The sequence below is a fragment of the Tachysurus vachellii genome, chromosome 3 (assembly GCF_030014155.1).
Source record: "Tachysurus vachellii isolate PV-2020 chromosome 3, HZAU_Pvac_v1, whole genome shotgun sequence".
In the NCBI taxonomy this organism is placed as follows: Eukaryota; Metazoa; Chordata; class Actinopteri; order Siluriformes; family Bagridae; genus Tachysurus; species Tachysurus vachellii.
In genome coordinates this window covers 14,543,643-14,560,253 of record NC_083462.1, presented here as the reverse complement: position 1 = coordinate 14,560,253, position 16,611 = coordinate 14,543,643, and the positions used below count along the sequence as shown (strand labels likewise).

Sequence of the window (16,611 nt, the reverse complement as noted above, 5' to 3'; positions counted from 1 at the left end):
CGTAACTAGACACTTAACATAGACAGAATGAATCCGCCCAAACACCCGGCAGACACGTGACAATAACAACAACAACCGCACGTGTCCAAAAGTCCGCGCTGATCCCTGACAGTATCACACAAAATGCAGCTCCTGAAGCAAATCTCTCTGAAGAAAAAATCTCATTGAAACTATAACTGGAATTATGTGATGTGAATAGATGAGGTCCAGTAGTCTGTATGAAGCCTGATGGCATGAGGTACAAGGATGTTTTTGCAGAAACCTGGTAGGTCCTTCAGGAAGAGCTTTAACAAATGAACGACCATAAGCAAACATGCCAAATTAAAATGTGTACAATCAAAAACTGTTTTTCAATCCCTCTCATTTTAATGCTTTTGAAAATCTGTGGTCGTTCTCTATTTACCCCATGGGATGGGCTCTAAACAGCAACAGCAACTAGAGAGTCCCTTGGCGCCTTCCCATGAAAGATGCTGGATGCCTGTAGGATGCTTTGCAACCAGAAATACTGCTCATGGCACTGCAATATGCAGAAGCAGCAGGCATATCACATCTGGATTATTAAAATAGATTAAACAAGAAGTCATTATTTTTGGCACATATACATTACAGCACAGTTACACACACAAATTCTTCTTTCATATATCCCAGCTTTGGAAGTTGGGGTCAGCCATGGTGCAGCATGGTGCAGAGAAGAAAGGGTTCAGGGGCCCAACAGTAACAGCTTGGCAGTGCTGGGGCCTGAATCCCGACCTTTCAATCAACAACAACTAGGAGCTTAAACTACCAACTACCTGTTGTAGTGCTAATGTCCTCACATTTATCTACCATGTATGTAACAGTGAGCGGATTTCTCTCTCTCTCTCTCTCTCTCTCTCTCTCTCTCTTTCTTGTTCTCTCTCTGTGAAAGTGTGTACTCAAATAGTTCAATTACTTCCACTCGCTTTTTTTCTGTCCATTCATATCCCTCATACCAAATAACAAAAACCCTAACTCTTGTCTGTTGTTGTTGTTGCTGTTCTTTTACCTGATCCCTGTTATGTGTTCCTATAGCAGATCATCTGGTCTACATATTTGATTTGGACAGGTTTTACACTGGATGCCTTTCCTGACACAACCCTCTCATTCTATCCAGGCTTAGGACTGGAATTGAGCGATAACTCTTCAGTGGCTAGGTTAGCTCCCTGTCAGGAAACTGAACCGGATCCATGCGAAATCTAATCTGGTTTTGCTTTAGCTTTGAGTAAAATGATCTAAAAATTTCAAATTAATAAAAAAAGAAGCAATTTCTTTTAGAATCTACTAACAAATATACAGGGAGTGCAGAATTATTAGGCAAATGAGTATTTTGACCACATCATCCTCTTTATGCATGTTGTCTTACTCCAAGCTGTATAGGCTCGAAAGCCTACAACCAATTAAGCATATTAGGTGATGTGCATCTCTGTAATGAGAAGGGGTGTGGTCTAATGACATCTACACCCTATATCAGGTGTGCATAATTATTAGGCAACTTCCTTTCCTTTGGCAAAATGGGTCAAAAGAAGGACTTGACAGGCTCCGAAAAGTCAAAAATAGTGAGATATCTTGCAGAGGGATGCAGCACTCTTAAAATTGCCAAGCTTCTGAAGCGTGATCATCGAACAATCAAGCGTTTCATTCAAAATAGTCAACAGGGTCGCAAGAAGCGTGTGGAAAAACCAAGGCGCAAAATAACTGCCCATGAACTGAGAAAAGTCAAGCGTGCAGCTGCCAAGATGCCACTTGCCACCAGTTTTGCCATATTTCAGAGCTGCAACATCACTGGAGTGCCCAAAAGCACAAGGTGTGCAATACTCAGAGACATGGCCAAGGTAAGAAAGGCTGAAAAACGACCACCACTGAACAAGACACACAAGCTGAAACGTCAAGACTGGGCCAAGAAATATCTGAAGACTGATTTTTCTAAGGTTTTATGGACTGATGAAATGAGAGTGAGTCTTGATGGGCCAGATGGATGGGCTCGTGGCTGGATCGGTAAAGGGCAGAGAGCTCCAGTCCGACTGAGACGCCAGCAAGGTGGAGGTGGAGTACTGGTTTGGGCTGGTATCATCAAAGATGAGCTTGTGGGGCCTTTTCGGGTTGAGGATGGGGTCAAGCTCAACTCCCAGTCCTACTGCCAGTTTCTGGAAGACACCTTCTTCAAGCAGTGGTACAGGAAGAAGTCTGCATCCTTCAAGAAAAACATGATTTTCATGCAGGACAATGCTCCATCACACGCGTCCAAGTACTCCACAGCGTGGCTGGCAAGAAAGGGTCTAAAAGAAGAAAAACTAATGACATGGCCTCCTTGTTCACCTGATCTGAACCCCTTAGAGAACCTGTGGTCCATCATCAAATGTGAGATTTACAAGGAGGGAAAACAGTACACCTCTCTGAAGAGTGTCTGGGAGGCTGTGGTTGCTGCTGCACGCAATGTTGACGGTGAACAGATCAAAACACTGACAGAATCCATGGATGGCAGGCTTTTGAGTGTCCTTGCAAAGAAAGGTGGCTATATTGGTCACTGATTTGTTTTTGTTTTGTTTTTGAATGTCAGAAATGTATATTAGTGAATGTTGAGATGTAATATTGGTTTCACTGGTGAAAATAAATAATTGAAATGGGTATATATTTGTTTTTTGTTAAGTTGCCTAATAATTATGCACAGTAATAGTCACCTGCACACACAGATATCCTCCTAAAATAGCTAAAACTACAAACAAACTAAAAACTACTTCCAAAAATATTCAGCTTTGCTATTAATGAGTTTTTTGGGTTCATTGAGAACATGGTTGTTGTTCAATAATAAAATTAATCCTCAAAAATACAACTTCCCTAATAATTCTGCACTCCCTGTATGTAACCTTTTTATACTCAATGTATTTTGGTTCATTTTGATGACACTAACCATCTAGGAACATACAGTAAGTTGAAATTTGTTTGGTGGAGAAGCATGACAAGATCATGTTAACTTTGTTGTACTTTTTTGTTTAAAATGTTCATTCTTTAGTAACACTTTTATCCTGCTCAGGGTTTTGCTTCTCCTGAGTACCTTGGCTGTAAGGCAGAAACACACCCTGAATCAGACTCAGTCCATCACAGTGCACCCTGAAAACACATGCACACTCTTATTCACACACTGGATCACATAGGGGCAGTTTTTGGAACCTTAGGATTTACCCAGGGACATCGGAGCTGTGAAGCCTTGACATACCTGACACACTAATACAGATTAGAAATAATAAATTGTAGTGTTGGCTTTCCAATGTGGCCATGTGAAATAATGAGCATGATACAATTTTTAAATAGGTAAAACTACAGCTTGCCTTTACTAGCTACAGTAGTTTATGATTATCTCATGATATCAATCAAGAGGAATTACAAAAAAAACCCACACCGCTCTAGTAGAGACCAATTATCTAGAAATGTCAGATAGAGAATGTACAGGCCACAGTGAAAGTGCTGCTAATAAGCACCTTTACATGGAGCTTAATAACATTATGTTCTGCAAATAACACTTTTTTTAAATAATTTGTGTCATACAGTGCCACTATGTGTATCTACATATACTGTATATACTATGAGATGACTTTGTGACATGGTGCATGGAAGAAGCTATTATAAGATGGTAAACTGGACATGAAAGGATGCACATGATCACCAGCAATACTAATACAGAAAGATTGTGGCATTCAAATGATAGACGATTTGTATTAAGGGCCCAGTGCGTGAAGAGAAAATGTTCCTCACACCATTACACCATCTCCACTAGGCTGAACTTTTCACACATGGTAGTCTACTATGGATTCATGTGTCAACATCCAGTTCAAACTCGATGTTCCTCATGTCACAGCACAAATAAAAAATCAACAGACCAGGAAATTTTATTTCAGTCCTCAACTGTTCAGTTTTGGTGAACCTGAGGCTTCAGATTCCTCTTCCTGTCGGCTGATGGGGGACGGACGGGGACGACCAGCAGTCTGTTGCTGTCGCAGCCCATCCACCTCAATGTTTAATGTATTTTGCATTCTGAGATGCTCATCACAGTTAAAATGTCTAAAGCAAAAAGTCTTTGTTTGAGTTACTGTAGCCTTCTTTTGAGGTCTAGTCAAATTTCCTCTGACTTCTCTTGAAAGAGGTTTTTGAAGTACAGCCCCTCTGACTCCACCCACTATGCAGTAGTCAAAATCTCTGAGTCACATTTTATTTTGATTTTGAACATTAACTGAAAGTCGTTACTTGAAATTGCATGATTTTATGAATTCCTCGGCATGACTGGCTGACTGGATAATGCAGAGCTCACACCCAGGTACACAGAGGTTCTGTGACTGGAGAAGCTGATTTAAGCAGATTTAAGCCTAATTATGATTGGAATGTTGGTAGCGATGATGTCCTTGGTGGTCTGGGGAACCGACCCAGCCACTGAAGGGTTAACTCAAACCCGGATAAAATGGGAGCGTTTGCATGAGGAAAGGCATCCGGTGTAAAACCTGAGCCAAATCACATATATCAGATGATCTGCTGTGGTGAACCAGAACAAAGTGTTGTAGTATTGCCACCTGTTTTAACTGTATAACAGTGTTATTTTGGAGAGGTGTGAATTGTTGCCCAACCAGGAGCACACACTCTTCTCTTTTCCATTGCCCTGCTCACCAGAAGCTAAACAAATAATCACAATTCTCTACATACAGAAACCCAACAGTAATCACAACATACTTGTGCTGATAAATCGATTTAATGTTTATACTGATTGGAAAAACAAAATTCATTCATTCTTGTGTCCATGGACTCTGAATTCACCACATAATCTAGAAATAACAGTAAAGGTTAAATAAAAACATGAGTTTTTAGGATTTTCTAAAACATTTTACTTATAACTTTAAGTTATAACCCTGAAGAAGCTTATTTAAGGGTATCGGATTAAAACCCTTCAGATAAATGATATCATCTAGTTCATAATGTGTGTCATCTTAAACTACTAGAAATGCCATTATTTTCATCAGATCTTTCTATGTATTGAGCAATAATTGAAATTTACATTTTTTATATTTTCATACACCTTGTGCGGATCAGACATGCTTATTCTAACTGAACAGTGGCATAAGTAGCTCTCTCAAAGAGCCTTTTCGTTCTGTTAACCCAAAACACCAGAGAGAGGAGGAGGGAGAGGGGAGAGAGCTGACTCGTCCGATTAAAATCAATCAGATGTTTCCCCCATCCTCTCACTCACTGTGATTTGGTGTCAGCTCAGAGAAGCCAGCGTAGGCGCTCTTTCTGCCTCTCTCTCCATTGCTCATTCATTCCGCTCAGCGCTTGAATCACAGCATCTCCTGCTTTACTCTCAGCTTTATACCTCACTCAGGATTTCTCAGCTTCCTCGCCTTCTCCTTTTGGACCTGTTTTTCTTTACTCTCTCTCTCTCTCTCTCTCTCTCTCTCTCTCTCTCTCTCTCTCTCTCTCTCTCTCTCTCTCTCTCTCTCTCTCTCTCTCTCTCTCTCTCTCACTCTGCATCTCTGCGTTTTACACTTGGAATGTGGCACTCTTTGGTTTTGACTTTGTTTGGAATTTCCACTTTGGTCCAGGGTAGGTATGTGTGTGTGTGACAGTGTGTGTGTTTCTTCATACAATAGTGTACAAATGTTACAGGTATAAAGCTCATCAAGAATTGCAAAGAGAATATAATCTGTGCTATAACTGTACTGAGCTTTGCATCCATGTTTGTCCTCTTCCAGTGGTATGTTACTAATATACCTGTAGAATATGTTATTGCACAGCTTTCTGTGGCGAAGGAGTGATTTTTACTCATAAAGGAAAAAGAGGAAGAGAATGAGCAATAGAGGGAAAAGACAAACATGCTTTAGCAGTGAAGCGCTGGAAGCTGCAATCATAAATTTCACCCCCTCCATCTCTCTCCCTCTCTCTTTCTCTCTCTGTCCCTGTTCCTTGTTTTCCATCTACATCCATCCACAGTACTGCTGGAGTGATGCAGAGAGAGAAAATATGTAGTTAAGTACAGATTTGAGCTTTGATCTGACAGCCTTGTTATGTTATTATGGATATGTTGCTGCAGTGGAGTTAGAGAGAGAGAGAGAGAGAGAGAGAGAGAGAGAAAGAGAAAGTGTGTGTGTGTGTGTGTGTGGTGTGTGTGGTGTGTGTGTGTGTGTGTGTATGTGTGTGTGAATTGCAGAAACACATTACAGCAAAAGAAATATAATCTGAATCTTAGGCTTGCTTCATTTGCTCAGTTGCTTCATATGCTATTTATATAAACCTTTAAAAATCAAAGCTGCACAGATTTACATTTAAGGTTTAAAGTTTAACAGGTAATGAAGGATTTATGAATTTATTTGTGTCCTTATCCTTTTGGACATATGCTCTTAAAACTGAAAATTAAGCAGTGGGATATTACAAATGTCTATAAATATAATATAAATACAGCTCTGTGTCTCATTAGTTACATTTAAGTACTGAATATAATTCATGTATTTAATTAAGTCTTCTGGTTGGTTTTGCATGATCTTGAACTTTTTTTAATTGAATTTAAACTTTGAATTGAATTTAAATTCAAACTGATGCTATTTTTGTTGCCTTTAAAGCAAAGATTAGGAAATGTCTAAAAATAAAGTATAATACAAAACCAAAATTTCATTTATCTCCTCATCAGAATAATTTTTTCTTATGCAACATTTAATGAAACCCTAATTTTGCATTATATAAACTCTAATTAAACTCTAATTAAACTCAGCTTTCGGCCTCAGTTCATAAATACCTCACTTGCTTATCTTAGACAGACTTAATTAAGGTCCTAATCAAATCTGATTAACGCCATTACAAGCTAATGAGTCGAGATGGTCGAGGACGACAGTTACAGCATTATTCTGAACATGATTAATGTCTTACTCATACTCATGTCTTACTGAGACACTGCTTGAGGCTTCAGAGCACCAAAATTCTGATCCTGTTAGCATTTAAATCAATAATATATGAAATTTTGACACATTATATCATCCCGTCTTTCTCTATGAGGTTTGAAGTTAACATGCTTTCTATAATGGATTATGAGTCAAGATTCAAAGAGATGTAAAAGGAGCAGATAAAGATTCTGTCTTGTTTCTTTTCTTGCACTCTTTTATCTAGATCCTGCCTTTTCACACATCTCTTGATTTACATTCATAGCAAGGTTTTATATCTGAAAATAATGTTCAATATTGTGAAACCTCTGGTGCATTCAGGGCAGGTTATGGCATGTCACATAACAGACAAAGCAAATGTGTTTCCAAATTGAAGGTGTTGACAGATTGACTGGCGTTGCACATGTAGACTGTGACTTAACATAGAATTTGGCTTGGAACATTAACCTCATTTAAACAGCAGATGAATCATCATGCATCATCCTTCTCATGCATCATCAAATGTGTGTCTAATATTTTTTGCTTATAGATGTTTAAGACACCATGCTGTAATTATGTTTATGATGCCATGGTATAATGGGTTGTGGTGGCTTTATTCTTGCACGTTTGCCTCGCATCTCCAGGGTTGGAGGTGTGGAGTTTGCATGTTCTCAGGGGATCTTTGGGTGCTCCAGTTTCCTTGCCCAAACATACGCTGTACACTGATTGGCATCACTAAATTTTCCATAGTTTAAATGGGAGTGTGCGTGTGTACAGTATGTGTGAGTGTGAGTGAGATAAGCTTCTGCCATGTATTTGGTTGGCACCCCGTCCAGTGTGTCCCCGTCCTTGTGCCCCAAGTCCCCTGAGACAGACACCAGACTCCCTGTGACCCTGTGTAGGACAAATATTTCAGAAAAAGGATGGATGGATGTGAGGTAATGAGTGAGGATTAACAATTTATTCAGTCAACACAAGATATTCTCACTTCCTTTCTTTTTTGCAGTTTCTGTTCAGGGCCCTTACCAGAGGACTCTGTTAAAAAACTTGCTAAAAGACTACAATCCCATGGAGCGGCCAGTAGCCAATGATTCCCAGCCTCTCACAGTTGTCCTTACTCTCAGCTTGGTGCAGATCATGGATGTGGTAAGATCTTGGAATCTTGGACTTGAACTTGTCTGATTTATTTCCAATCTTGTAGACCCACTGGTTTGAACAGTTTCAATATTTGCCTGCTTCAAATATGAACTTATTAAATGGTTCTGACCTTCAGGATGGAGAGTGGAGAAACCCTGAGCTAGATGACAGACTTAACAATCTTTTAAAATTTATATGCAGAACACACTAAATATTATAGTAATGATACTATATATACTATATCTGTATTTTATACCATATAAAATACAGATATTTTATATGGCCTTTATGTAAGTAGCAAATTTAATTAAACTGATTCCTTCAGGCTGAAAAAACAGATGACGGAAAAATTTCCCCTGGTTTTGTGAAAGAAATGACTTTTTTTCTCTTTCCTTCCTTTGTTCCTTTATGTTCCACTGCTTGGAATTGACCTTGAGGGCTCACAGTGTTTTGTACTTGGTCTGCACAAAAGTGCAATTTGGCCAAAGGACAGATTTGTAGATCATCCTGCACTATTCACTTTACCATGTCCTTGATTAATGCTCTCTGGTTACAGCCACTGATTTATGTCTGTTTGCTTGACTTTCAGAATGTTGTGCAGGTGTCTCTTAAATATGAAAAAGTGACTCTTCTTTTCTCTAATTCTTTTTCAGGATGAAAAAAATCAGGTTCTCACCACCAATATTTGGCTTAACATGGTAAGCCTGAGGCCTAACATTTATTCCTCATTCAGTAGAATGTCATACTGTGCAGGTCCTGTCAGTCTTATCTAGTGCTAATCTACATACAGTTGTTATAATGCCTAAGGTTTTAAAAACAAACATATGAAGCAGCTTCACTGAAGTGCTTCATTAGAATAGTCACCTGAAGTATTAAGTATGACTAGGTGCATATTATAATTGTCATAATGAATACTCACATATACACAGAGATTAAACTGGGATGGTGGGGAAGCTGTACTTCTTTAACAGGCAGACATGTGAGAAAAGTACTTTTAAAAGTACATAATTTTATAAATTTCATAAAAAATCTATTCTAAGACATGTTTCTTTTGTAACAATTTGATTTAATGAATTATGCTTAGCTTCACTTACTGTTTGTGAGTTTAGTCATTTAAAATATCTTCTGATTCTTTTCTTGTAAAGAAACCAGACAGTGTGTTAAATCTGGGTTACAAATGATGCTTTACTATGAAATTACATTTTCATCAATTTATAGTATGATATAAAACATAACCGAGCTCCACTCCGCTGCCGTGCCTGCCAGTTTAAACCGGACAAACATCTAAAGTAGTTCAACAACCTGCAGGGTGTAAAGCTTGGCTACAGAGCTGGGTTATAAAAACCCTGCTGGCTTCAACAGGTCTCCAGCATGGTCTTGGAAATTCACAAAGAAAATGTTAGGATGAATTTCAGGGGTTAAATTCAAATGTAAAATTGTTTTGGTTTCACACACAACCATACACAATATGACATACTGTCTGTGACATAAAATAGAATTTACATTAATCTGAATTTTCTAGAATAGAAGTTGAAAAGGAAATAAATTATCATATAAATGACAGATAGATCGGTAGAAATGTAGAAGCAACAGTATGGACTATATTCGGAATAAAGTGCAGATATGTGCATTTCTAGACTGCAGGTCAGGGAGCTCAGTGCAAATGGTGCGCTCAGATGACCTCACTACCCTCTGGAGAGCCATAAATCCTGCTTAGGGTTCTTCCCAATCCAGTCTGTGATGCTTCCCATTGTGCTGCTCAATAGTGTAGGTGTAATAGTTCCTTCACCCCTTATAGGGCAGTCCCTTTATCATCTAAGGTGATACAGACCATACACACAAGGATGTTAATGTGACAGGACCATGATAAATCCTTCGTGAGATGAACACACTGGTCCTGGAAAATTTTGATTTTTGATAACCTTTTTTAAAACCTCTGATTTTTAAAAGGTGGCTGTAGCTCCTCTCTTGTTTTGTGCTGATGTCCACCATCAACTCCTTTCTCCGGTTGATGGACAGGAGGAGATTGTTCTCTTGAAACAAAGCCTTCTTGATATTATTAGAGATCTAGACCACCAGAGAAGTGTGGTCAGCAAACTTGACAAGGGTGTAAGTTGAAATGAAAGCTCTTTCAGGATGGTTGAGACCCAGTGACACAACGAGAGTCCCAGGTTCTCCAACCTGGTGGTAAATTTGGAGGGAATAATAGTGTTAGCTGCTGAGCTGTAGGTGATTGATGGCATCATCACTGGACTGATTCTGGCATGAGTTTTAATGGCTCTAGGGTTACTCTTAACTCTCACTTAAGGTCTTTGAGCTTAAAGGATGCTCCCCTGAGCACAATGTGTGCAAGCCCTCTGCCTGTTCTTGATGCTGGCTCATTTTGCTTGGGGCTGCTGCTTCGGGTCATGTCCTTTTCCCCTGTGGATTGGTGAATGGATTGTAGGGCCTTATTGTTAGTTTTTCTTTTGCTTTGTATAATATCCAAGAGCAAAGCTGTCAAATGGTGGAATTCTTATATGATCCTTATATTATTATAAGTTGTGTGAGATAAATTGTAATTATCATGCATCAGTTCTCATTTACTTGCTTGTTTCATGTACAGTACTGTGTGTACAGTCATAGGTTAAATATATGGCCATGGTACCATGATGAATTACTGCAAGGGCTGTTCTTTCCAAAAAAATAGTAGGGTTTGCATTCTGCTCATATTTTTAGCTAAGTAATAATAGCATCTTTTAACCACAAATTAAAAAATCTATACTATTCTATATACATAACCTTTTATTTTACTTTATGTTGTAGTTCACCAGGGTAGATTCATTACAGAACTACTGGAGACTGCATATCAGTGTGATCACAAAGGTTCATAATCTTTTAGATGAGAATCATTTAAACAATGAATCACTCCTGTACTGATATTATTCAGTATTGACTGATTCTCTTAGTAGAGGCCAAGGCTTGCTCAAAGCTCCATTATTGAAGGCTGAGGATGAGTATCACTCACAATCCCCAACCTAAAAGTCCCTTCTACTGAGGATTAATGCAGCTTGAGGTTGCCACACATTTGATGATGCAGCATATAGTCTATAGAATGAGGTGAAGCTGGACACTGCTTCACAAATGTCCATCAGTTACACTGCTCTGAGTGCCATCCTGGAGGAAGCCATAGAGGGTACTGAATGGTATTTAATGAGAAGAGGCTTATTTCAGCTTGCAATCAATTATGCCTATGAAATCAATTCCTTTAATCAATGGGCTAACCTGCCTTTAGACCGCAAGGCACTTTTATTGTGCACCCCAAAGCACACAATCAATTTGTCAGTCACCTTCTAGCTGGCTGTCTTGGGTACAGGGTCTCATCTGCAAGATAGATTGATAGGTTTAAAGCATTAATGCTGGGAAGCCAGGGCAGCCACCGTGTGCTGACTGATGATGCATGCAGTTTGCTCTTTCATATGTCCATAATGATGGACAGCAAAAAAAAACTTAAGTCAAAGTAACTTTATTTGCATTCTTTATATTGCTTCATAAGTCCAGGCCCCAGTGTGAAATCATTGCTTTCCCTGGGTGTCTGAGATATTCCACACCTTTAAGATGTGCCCTTAATAGTTTATCTTCTTCCAGCAACAAACCATCAATCTGTCTATAGTATGTACACCTTTAGAGTTCAAACATAGACACTTAGCTGACTCTGCAAATGCTCTGTAACATTGTTCACACTTCAAGATAATCCCAGCTACACACAGCAAACACACTCATAATGTTTCTGACTCTTAGAGAATGTGACAGAACACTGGTTTACTCCCAGGGATCAGACTCTTGTCTTTGTTTGGCCAGAACAATTCTGGGTACACAGTCTGTCAAATGCATTTTACTGTTATCCTTAACAGTGACAGTGCCATACAGATTTGACCAGTTGTGCGTGAATGCATTCTGGCTCAGAAACTCTAAGCCTGTCCTGTTTGCAAACCACATTAAAGATCAGCTTCTATCTTGCTGTAGGCTTTCAAAATTAGCTGAACCAATATCCAGACAGCATCTTCTATCTGATTGCAGCAGCCCCGCAGGGCTGTTAGAGACAGAAGGCATACATCTGCCCATTGCCCAGAGTTCGCTTGCCCATCTCATTTAGTTGCATTTTATTATGTGTGACCCCTTTAGGTGTTCCTGTTAATCTTGCAGCACAAACTCACAGAGCGTTCATTTCAAGGCTGTTGGAATCTTGATATCAAGCCTTGTGCCTTTAATATTTCTTTAGATTTAATTTTTTTCCTTTTGGCTGTATTCAGATTCATCAACTCACAACAGAATGATATATTGTGGTTATTTCAAACTGTCAGCAGCACTGGTCTTAATATGGCGTCGCACTTTAGCTAGTGTATAGAGCATGAAAAATGGGTCCAAGGTCAGAATTTCACATACCTGAGGTTTAGTTGCGTATAAGCACAATATCAGTATTTAATCCTTACTACATGCACACAATTAAATTCTAAATTCATTTTCAGCCACAAAGCTTCCATGAGTGAAATAAGGTGCTCAGTCATTCTCATCTTTTACTACTGACTGCTCTTATATGGGAATATAGAAATTCACAACCACTGGAATGTGGAATCTTCCCCATGTTTAGTGAAAGGCCAGTTCACTATTTGCATCGAATACTATGTGCACAGAATATGGAATGGCAGCCAATTTAAGAAGAAATTTTATTCTCTTAGATGTAGAATGTAGTGGAGTATGTTTTTCAATAGAAAGAACATGGTCAGACACTATGAATCAAGTACACTTCCACAATCTTCTTTTTTTTTTGTCACGTATATTACAACACAGTGAAACACTTTTTCAACATATTTCAGCTTGTTTAGAAGTAGAGGGCAGAGCACAGGGTCAGCCATTGCTTAACTATCTGGCAGGCATGTCCCTTGAACTTCTGCTGAGTAACTCAGAGCCTTAACCATTGAACCATCTCTGTCCTATGGCCAACTGACTTGGGTCTGTCACTTCTGTGGGTCAGTACACGGTGCTTCATGGTGGTCTATGGTGAAAATGTAAACCATCAGCAGCTACTGCAATCTGATTTGCTGTTGAAGATCCCATGTGGCACATGGCATAACTCCTTTCAATTACCATTATGGCCTCTGAAATTCATAATTTTCCACAGGTGAAGTTAATGGTCCCTTTAGTCATGGCAGCCCTGTAGTTTCCACTTCTGTCATTGCAGCCATTACAGATACAGATTGCCTTCACACTTGAATGCATAAAAAACTTAAACTTTGTGAGATAGCTCAGCTAACACTCCTCGCCAGGCATTACTGTAGGTGCACTTTTTAGCCTTACCACTTCAGCATTGATGATAGCTTGCAGCATGTTATTCAATGTTATACTGTGATCTTCAGAATGTTGGCTATTAGCACTCTCCTTCAAAGTGGGTCTTACTCAGCTAGTGAAAGTACACAAGGGTCTGTCGCTACATTTTAGGCAGCATTGTCATCACTACCAGTGTTTGCATTTGGCCCAGATCCTCTTTCCTCCCATACAACACTGCTCACTTACATGCAGCATGAATTTTCAACAAAAAATTATGCTGTTGATTTTGTTTTGATGCAGCAATTAAATCAATGGATGTGACATAAATCAAATTCATAGCCTGTATGTTTTTGCAGCATTGGTATGATTATTATCTACAGTGGAACCAATCAGAATATCCAGGAGTGAAAAATCTTCGATTCACTACTGACCAAGTTTGGACCCCAGACATCTTGCTTTACAACAGGTAACATCTAATGACAATGAACATGTTTTGTTTTAGTCACATGACACATCTATCACAATAACTGAAAAAAAGCGGACAGAATTATAAAAAAGTGGACTGCTACAGTATTTCAGAGTGCAAATGGAAAGTCACAGGCCAATGATATCGTGTAGTATAGACGGATCTGCTAAAAGTTCTCAAGATTGTACAAATTCATTTAATTGATTTTGCACTCAGACTTTTATTTGCTGTCATCTTTACACATCTAATTTAGAAATTTGCAGCTTGCCCAAACAGGGTTGAGGAACAGATGAGACTGAGAATCAGAGTGCAGCCTTGAACCGTTTCAAGTGCCTTTATTCCTACCTTCAAGCTAACTAGACTACAGTATGGTACATTATCATGCTGGAATCATTCCTAGTTTCTGTTAATTTAACCATCAATATAGAGCAGACAGGCAACAGGTAATAGAGACTCCCTAAACAGAATATTTCCAGGATAGCATTTTTCTTACTCATGATCATGGCTGATTTATCCTCATAAATTGGCTTTCCATTATATATTTTTCCAGTAGTAACTAAAGTTCATGAAAGTTCTACTGAACCAGATCATTTAGATCATTCTACTGAACCAGATCATTTAGACATTTGGTTCACTTTGTCTTTACTAATTTGCATCTGTTATTGCATTTCCTATTTCCATAGTTCCATAGAAAATGATTCATTGTGTGCTGTTTACTTACATTGTATGATATGACAGAAAGTTCAGCCTGCAGAGGGAAAAATGACTCTCGATGTGGTGAACAAATAGATGAACACAGCTGTTAGCATTTACAAGCTTATATACAGTTTCTTTCTGGCAGTTCTGTAGCATTGCCAAAAATGTAATGCTTTCCCTCTTAACATAGCGAATTAATCTCAAACTTTATTGGTTAGAGAGCAGCGGAACACTGAGCTGTGTTAATGTAAATATAATTTTTACTGCGAATTTATATTTTATGTTCTCTGATTCCCCACAGTGCTGACGATGACTTTGACTCAACCTTTAAGACCAACGTGCTGGTGAATTCTAGTGGTTACTGTACCTATCTGCCTCCAGGTTAGTTTTATTATTATTATTATTATTATTATTATTATTATTATTATTATTATTATTATTATTATTATTATGTTTTTGGTGTCGCAATAAATTTTTTTTGTGGTGGGGTGGGGGGTGGGGTGGACACTGAGAAATAATGTGGATAGATAGATCTGTGGCAGACGTCTGTCTTTACTGAATGAGATAAAAAAAATAAAGTCAACTTGTTATATTCTATAAACATTATCATACAAACAGGCAGAGACATGGATGTCTAGTATAACACACACTCACACACACACACACACACACACACACTATATATATCTAATATTTCTAATAATTATGATATTATGATAAATAAGATAGACAGGTTTTCTCATTTCAAGCTTAAAATGTCTTATTTTTTTGTCAGATAATTTTCAATCACGTATTTCCGAAAACCAGAAAAATTCTTTGTACACAAGAAAATCTTTAAGCTTGTTTTGAAGCTCAGATCCATGCTTTATTCCCACCGTTCCACATTAGTAGTCAGAAGGATTTGCATCTTATCATGTTAAATTTATAATCTCATCTTAGAAATGGAGAGACCAAAGTCTTCTAATCTTCATTTTATTGCAGTGAAAAAAAAAAAAAAACTTTTTTATAATGTTCTATTTGATTTAATGTAATCGTATAATAATAGGAACACTAAATCATTAAGACTATATTCCAAATTGTTTCATTACAAAGATGTTACTTATAGTTCAGGGTAGCTGAGAAAATAGTTATGAATGAACTAAAGGTGAGCTGATGAATTTCATGTGGTCATGTGGTTAAATGGTCTGTCTTCAGTCAGAGCAGTTTGGGCAAGAATTAAAGAATGAAATAAAAGACAGATATGAGATTAATATATTAACTGCGACACATTTCTGCACACCACACTAACATTTGGTCCTGGTAACGGCCCTAGACCTAGGGGAATCCATTTAGAGTTGGTTTTGCAGCAGTGTTTCCAGCTCGTGAGCTTTTGTCAATGATTAGCCTCTGATTTTAGGTAGCCAGTTCCCAAGGTAACAGCAATGATGAGATACCCATGAGATGCACTAAAGATTTTTGGCTTAGGGCAAGAGCTAGGGTTAAATCCTTGGGAAATGATTTGGATGAAATGTATTTTCTAGCTATTAGAGAATGCCTAATTGCATCTTGTTGAAGGATGAGAGGAAGTAGAGGAACCTGAATGCACAGACACATGATGGTACCATAAATGCCATGAGCTGCAACCGACAAATTGGTATAGATGCTGTTTAAAGTTTCTTTCTTGCTATTGGTGTATTTGGTCTCTCTATGAAATTGGGCTTTATAACAACATTTGCTGGTTATTTCCTTCACAAGCATTCACAAATGCTATATCACTAATAAGTCTGGCTTGGATAAAGTCTATGTTTATGTTCAAATTTATTTTGTTGGCAGAAAGGTCTATGCAAAGCATAAAATTCCAGAAGCTGAAGCCTCTCCATCGCTGTTCTATATGTGCCAGATGTTCATATGTCAGGAGGCAAGGAATGCGGCTGCAAAATATTCAGCTAAAATTAACGTCCAATTTCCTGAGAGTTATAAACATCTCATCATGCAAACTGCGCCTGGAACTGCTCCATAAATACTCGCAGTGTGAAGTGCAAACTGTGGTTTAAAAGCCCGTGTAGAGGAAAACGATGAGCTGTCAGTAAGCTTGGTGTTGAAGAGGAATCACAAGTA

At 38.4% G+C, this 16,611-nt stretch overlaps 1 protein-coding gene across 1 annotated transcript in view; it reads left to right on the top strand.

The window, feature by feature from the left end:
- Positions 1-5,525: 5,525 nt before the first annotated feature.
- chrna11 (cholinergic receptor, nicotinic, alpha 11) overlaps positions 5,526-16,611 on the top strand; it is a 37,322-nt gene continuing 26,236 nt past the window's right edge. The window contains exons 1-5 of the mRNA XM_060865881.1: positions 5,526-5,601; positions 7,915-8,054; positions 8,699-8,743; positions 13,709-13,818; positions 14,816-14,895. Of these exons, the coding sequence (XP_060721864.1) occupies positions 5,550-5,601; positions 7,915-8,054; positions 8,699-8,743; positions 13,709-13,818; positions 14,816-14,895 (427 nt within the window). The 5' untranslated portion in view covers positions 5,526-5,549. The remainder of the gene's footprint in view (positions 5,602-7,914; positions 8,055-8,698; positions 8,744-13,708; positions 13,819-14,815; positions 14,896-16,611) is intronic.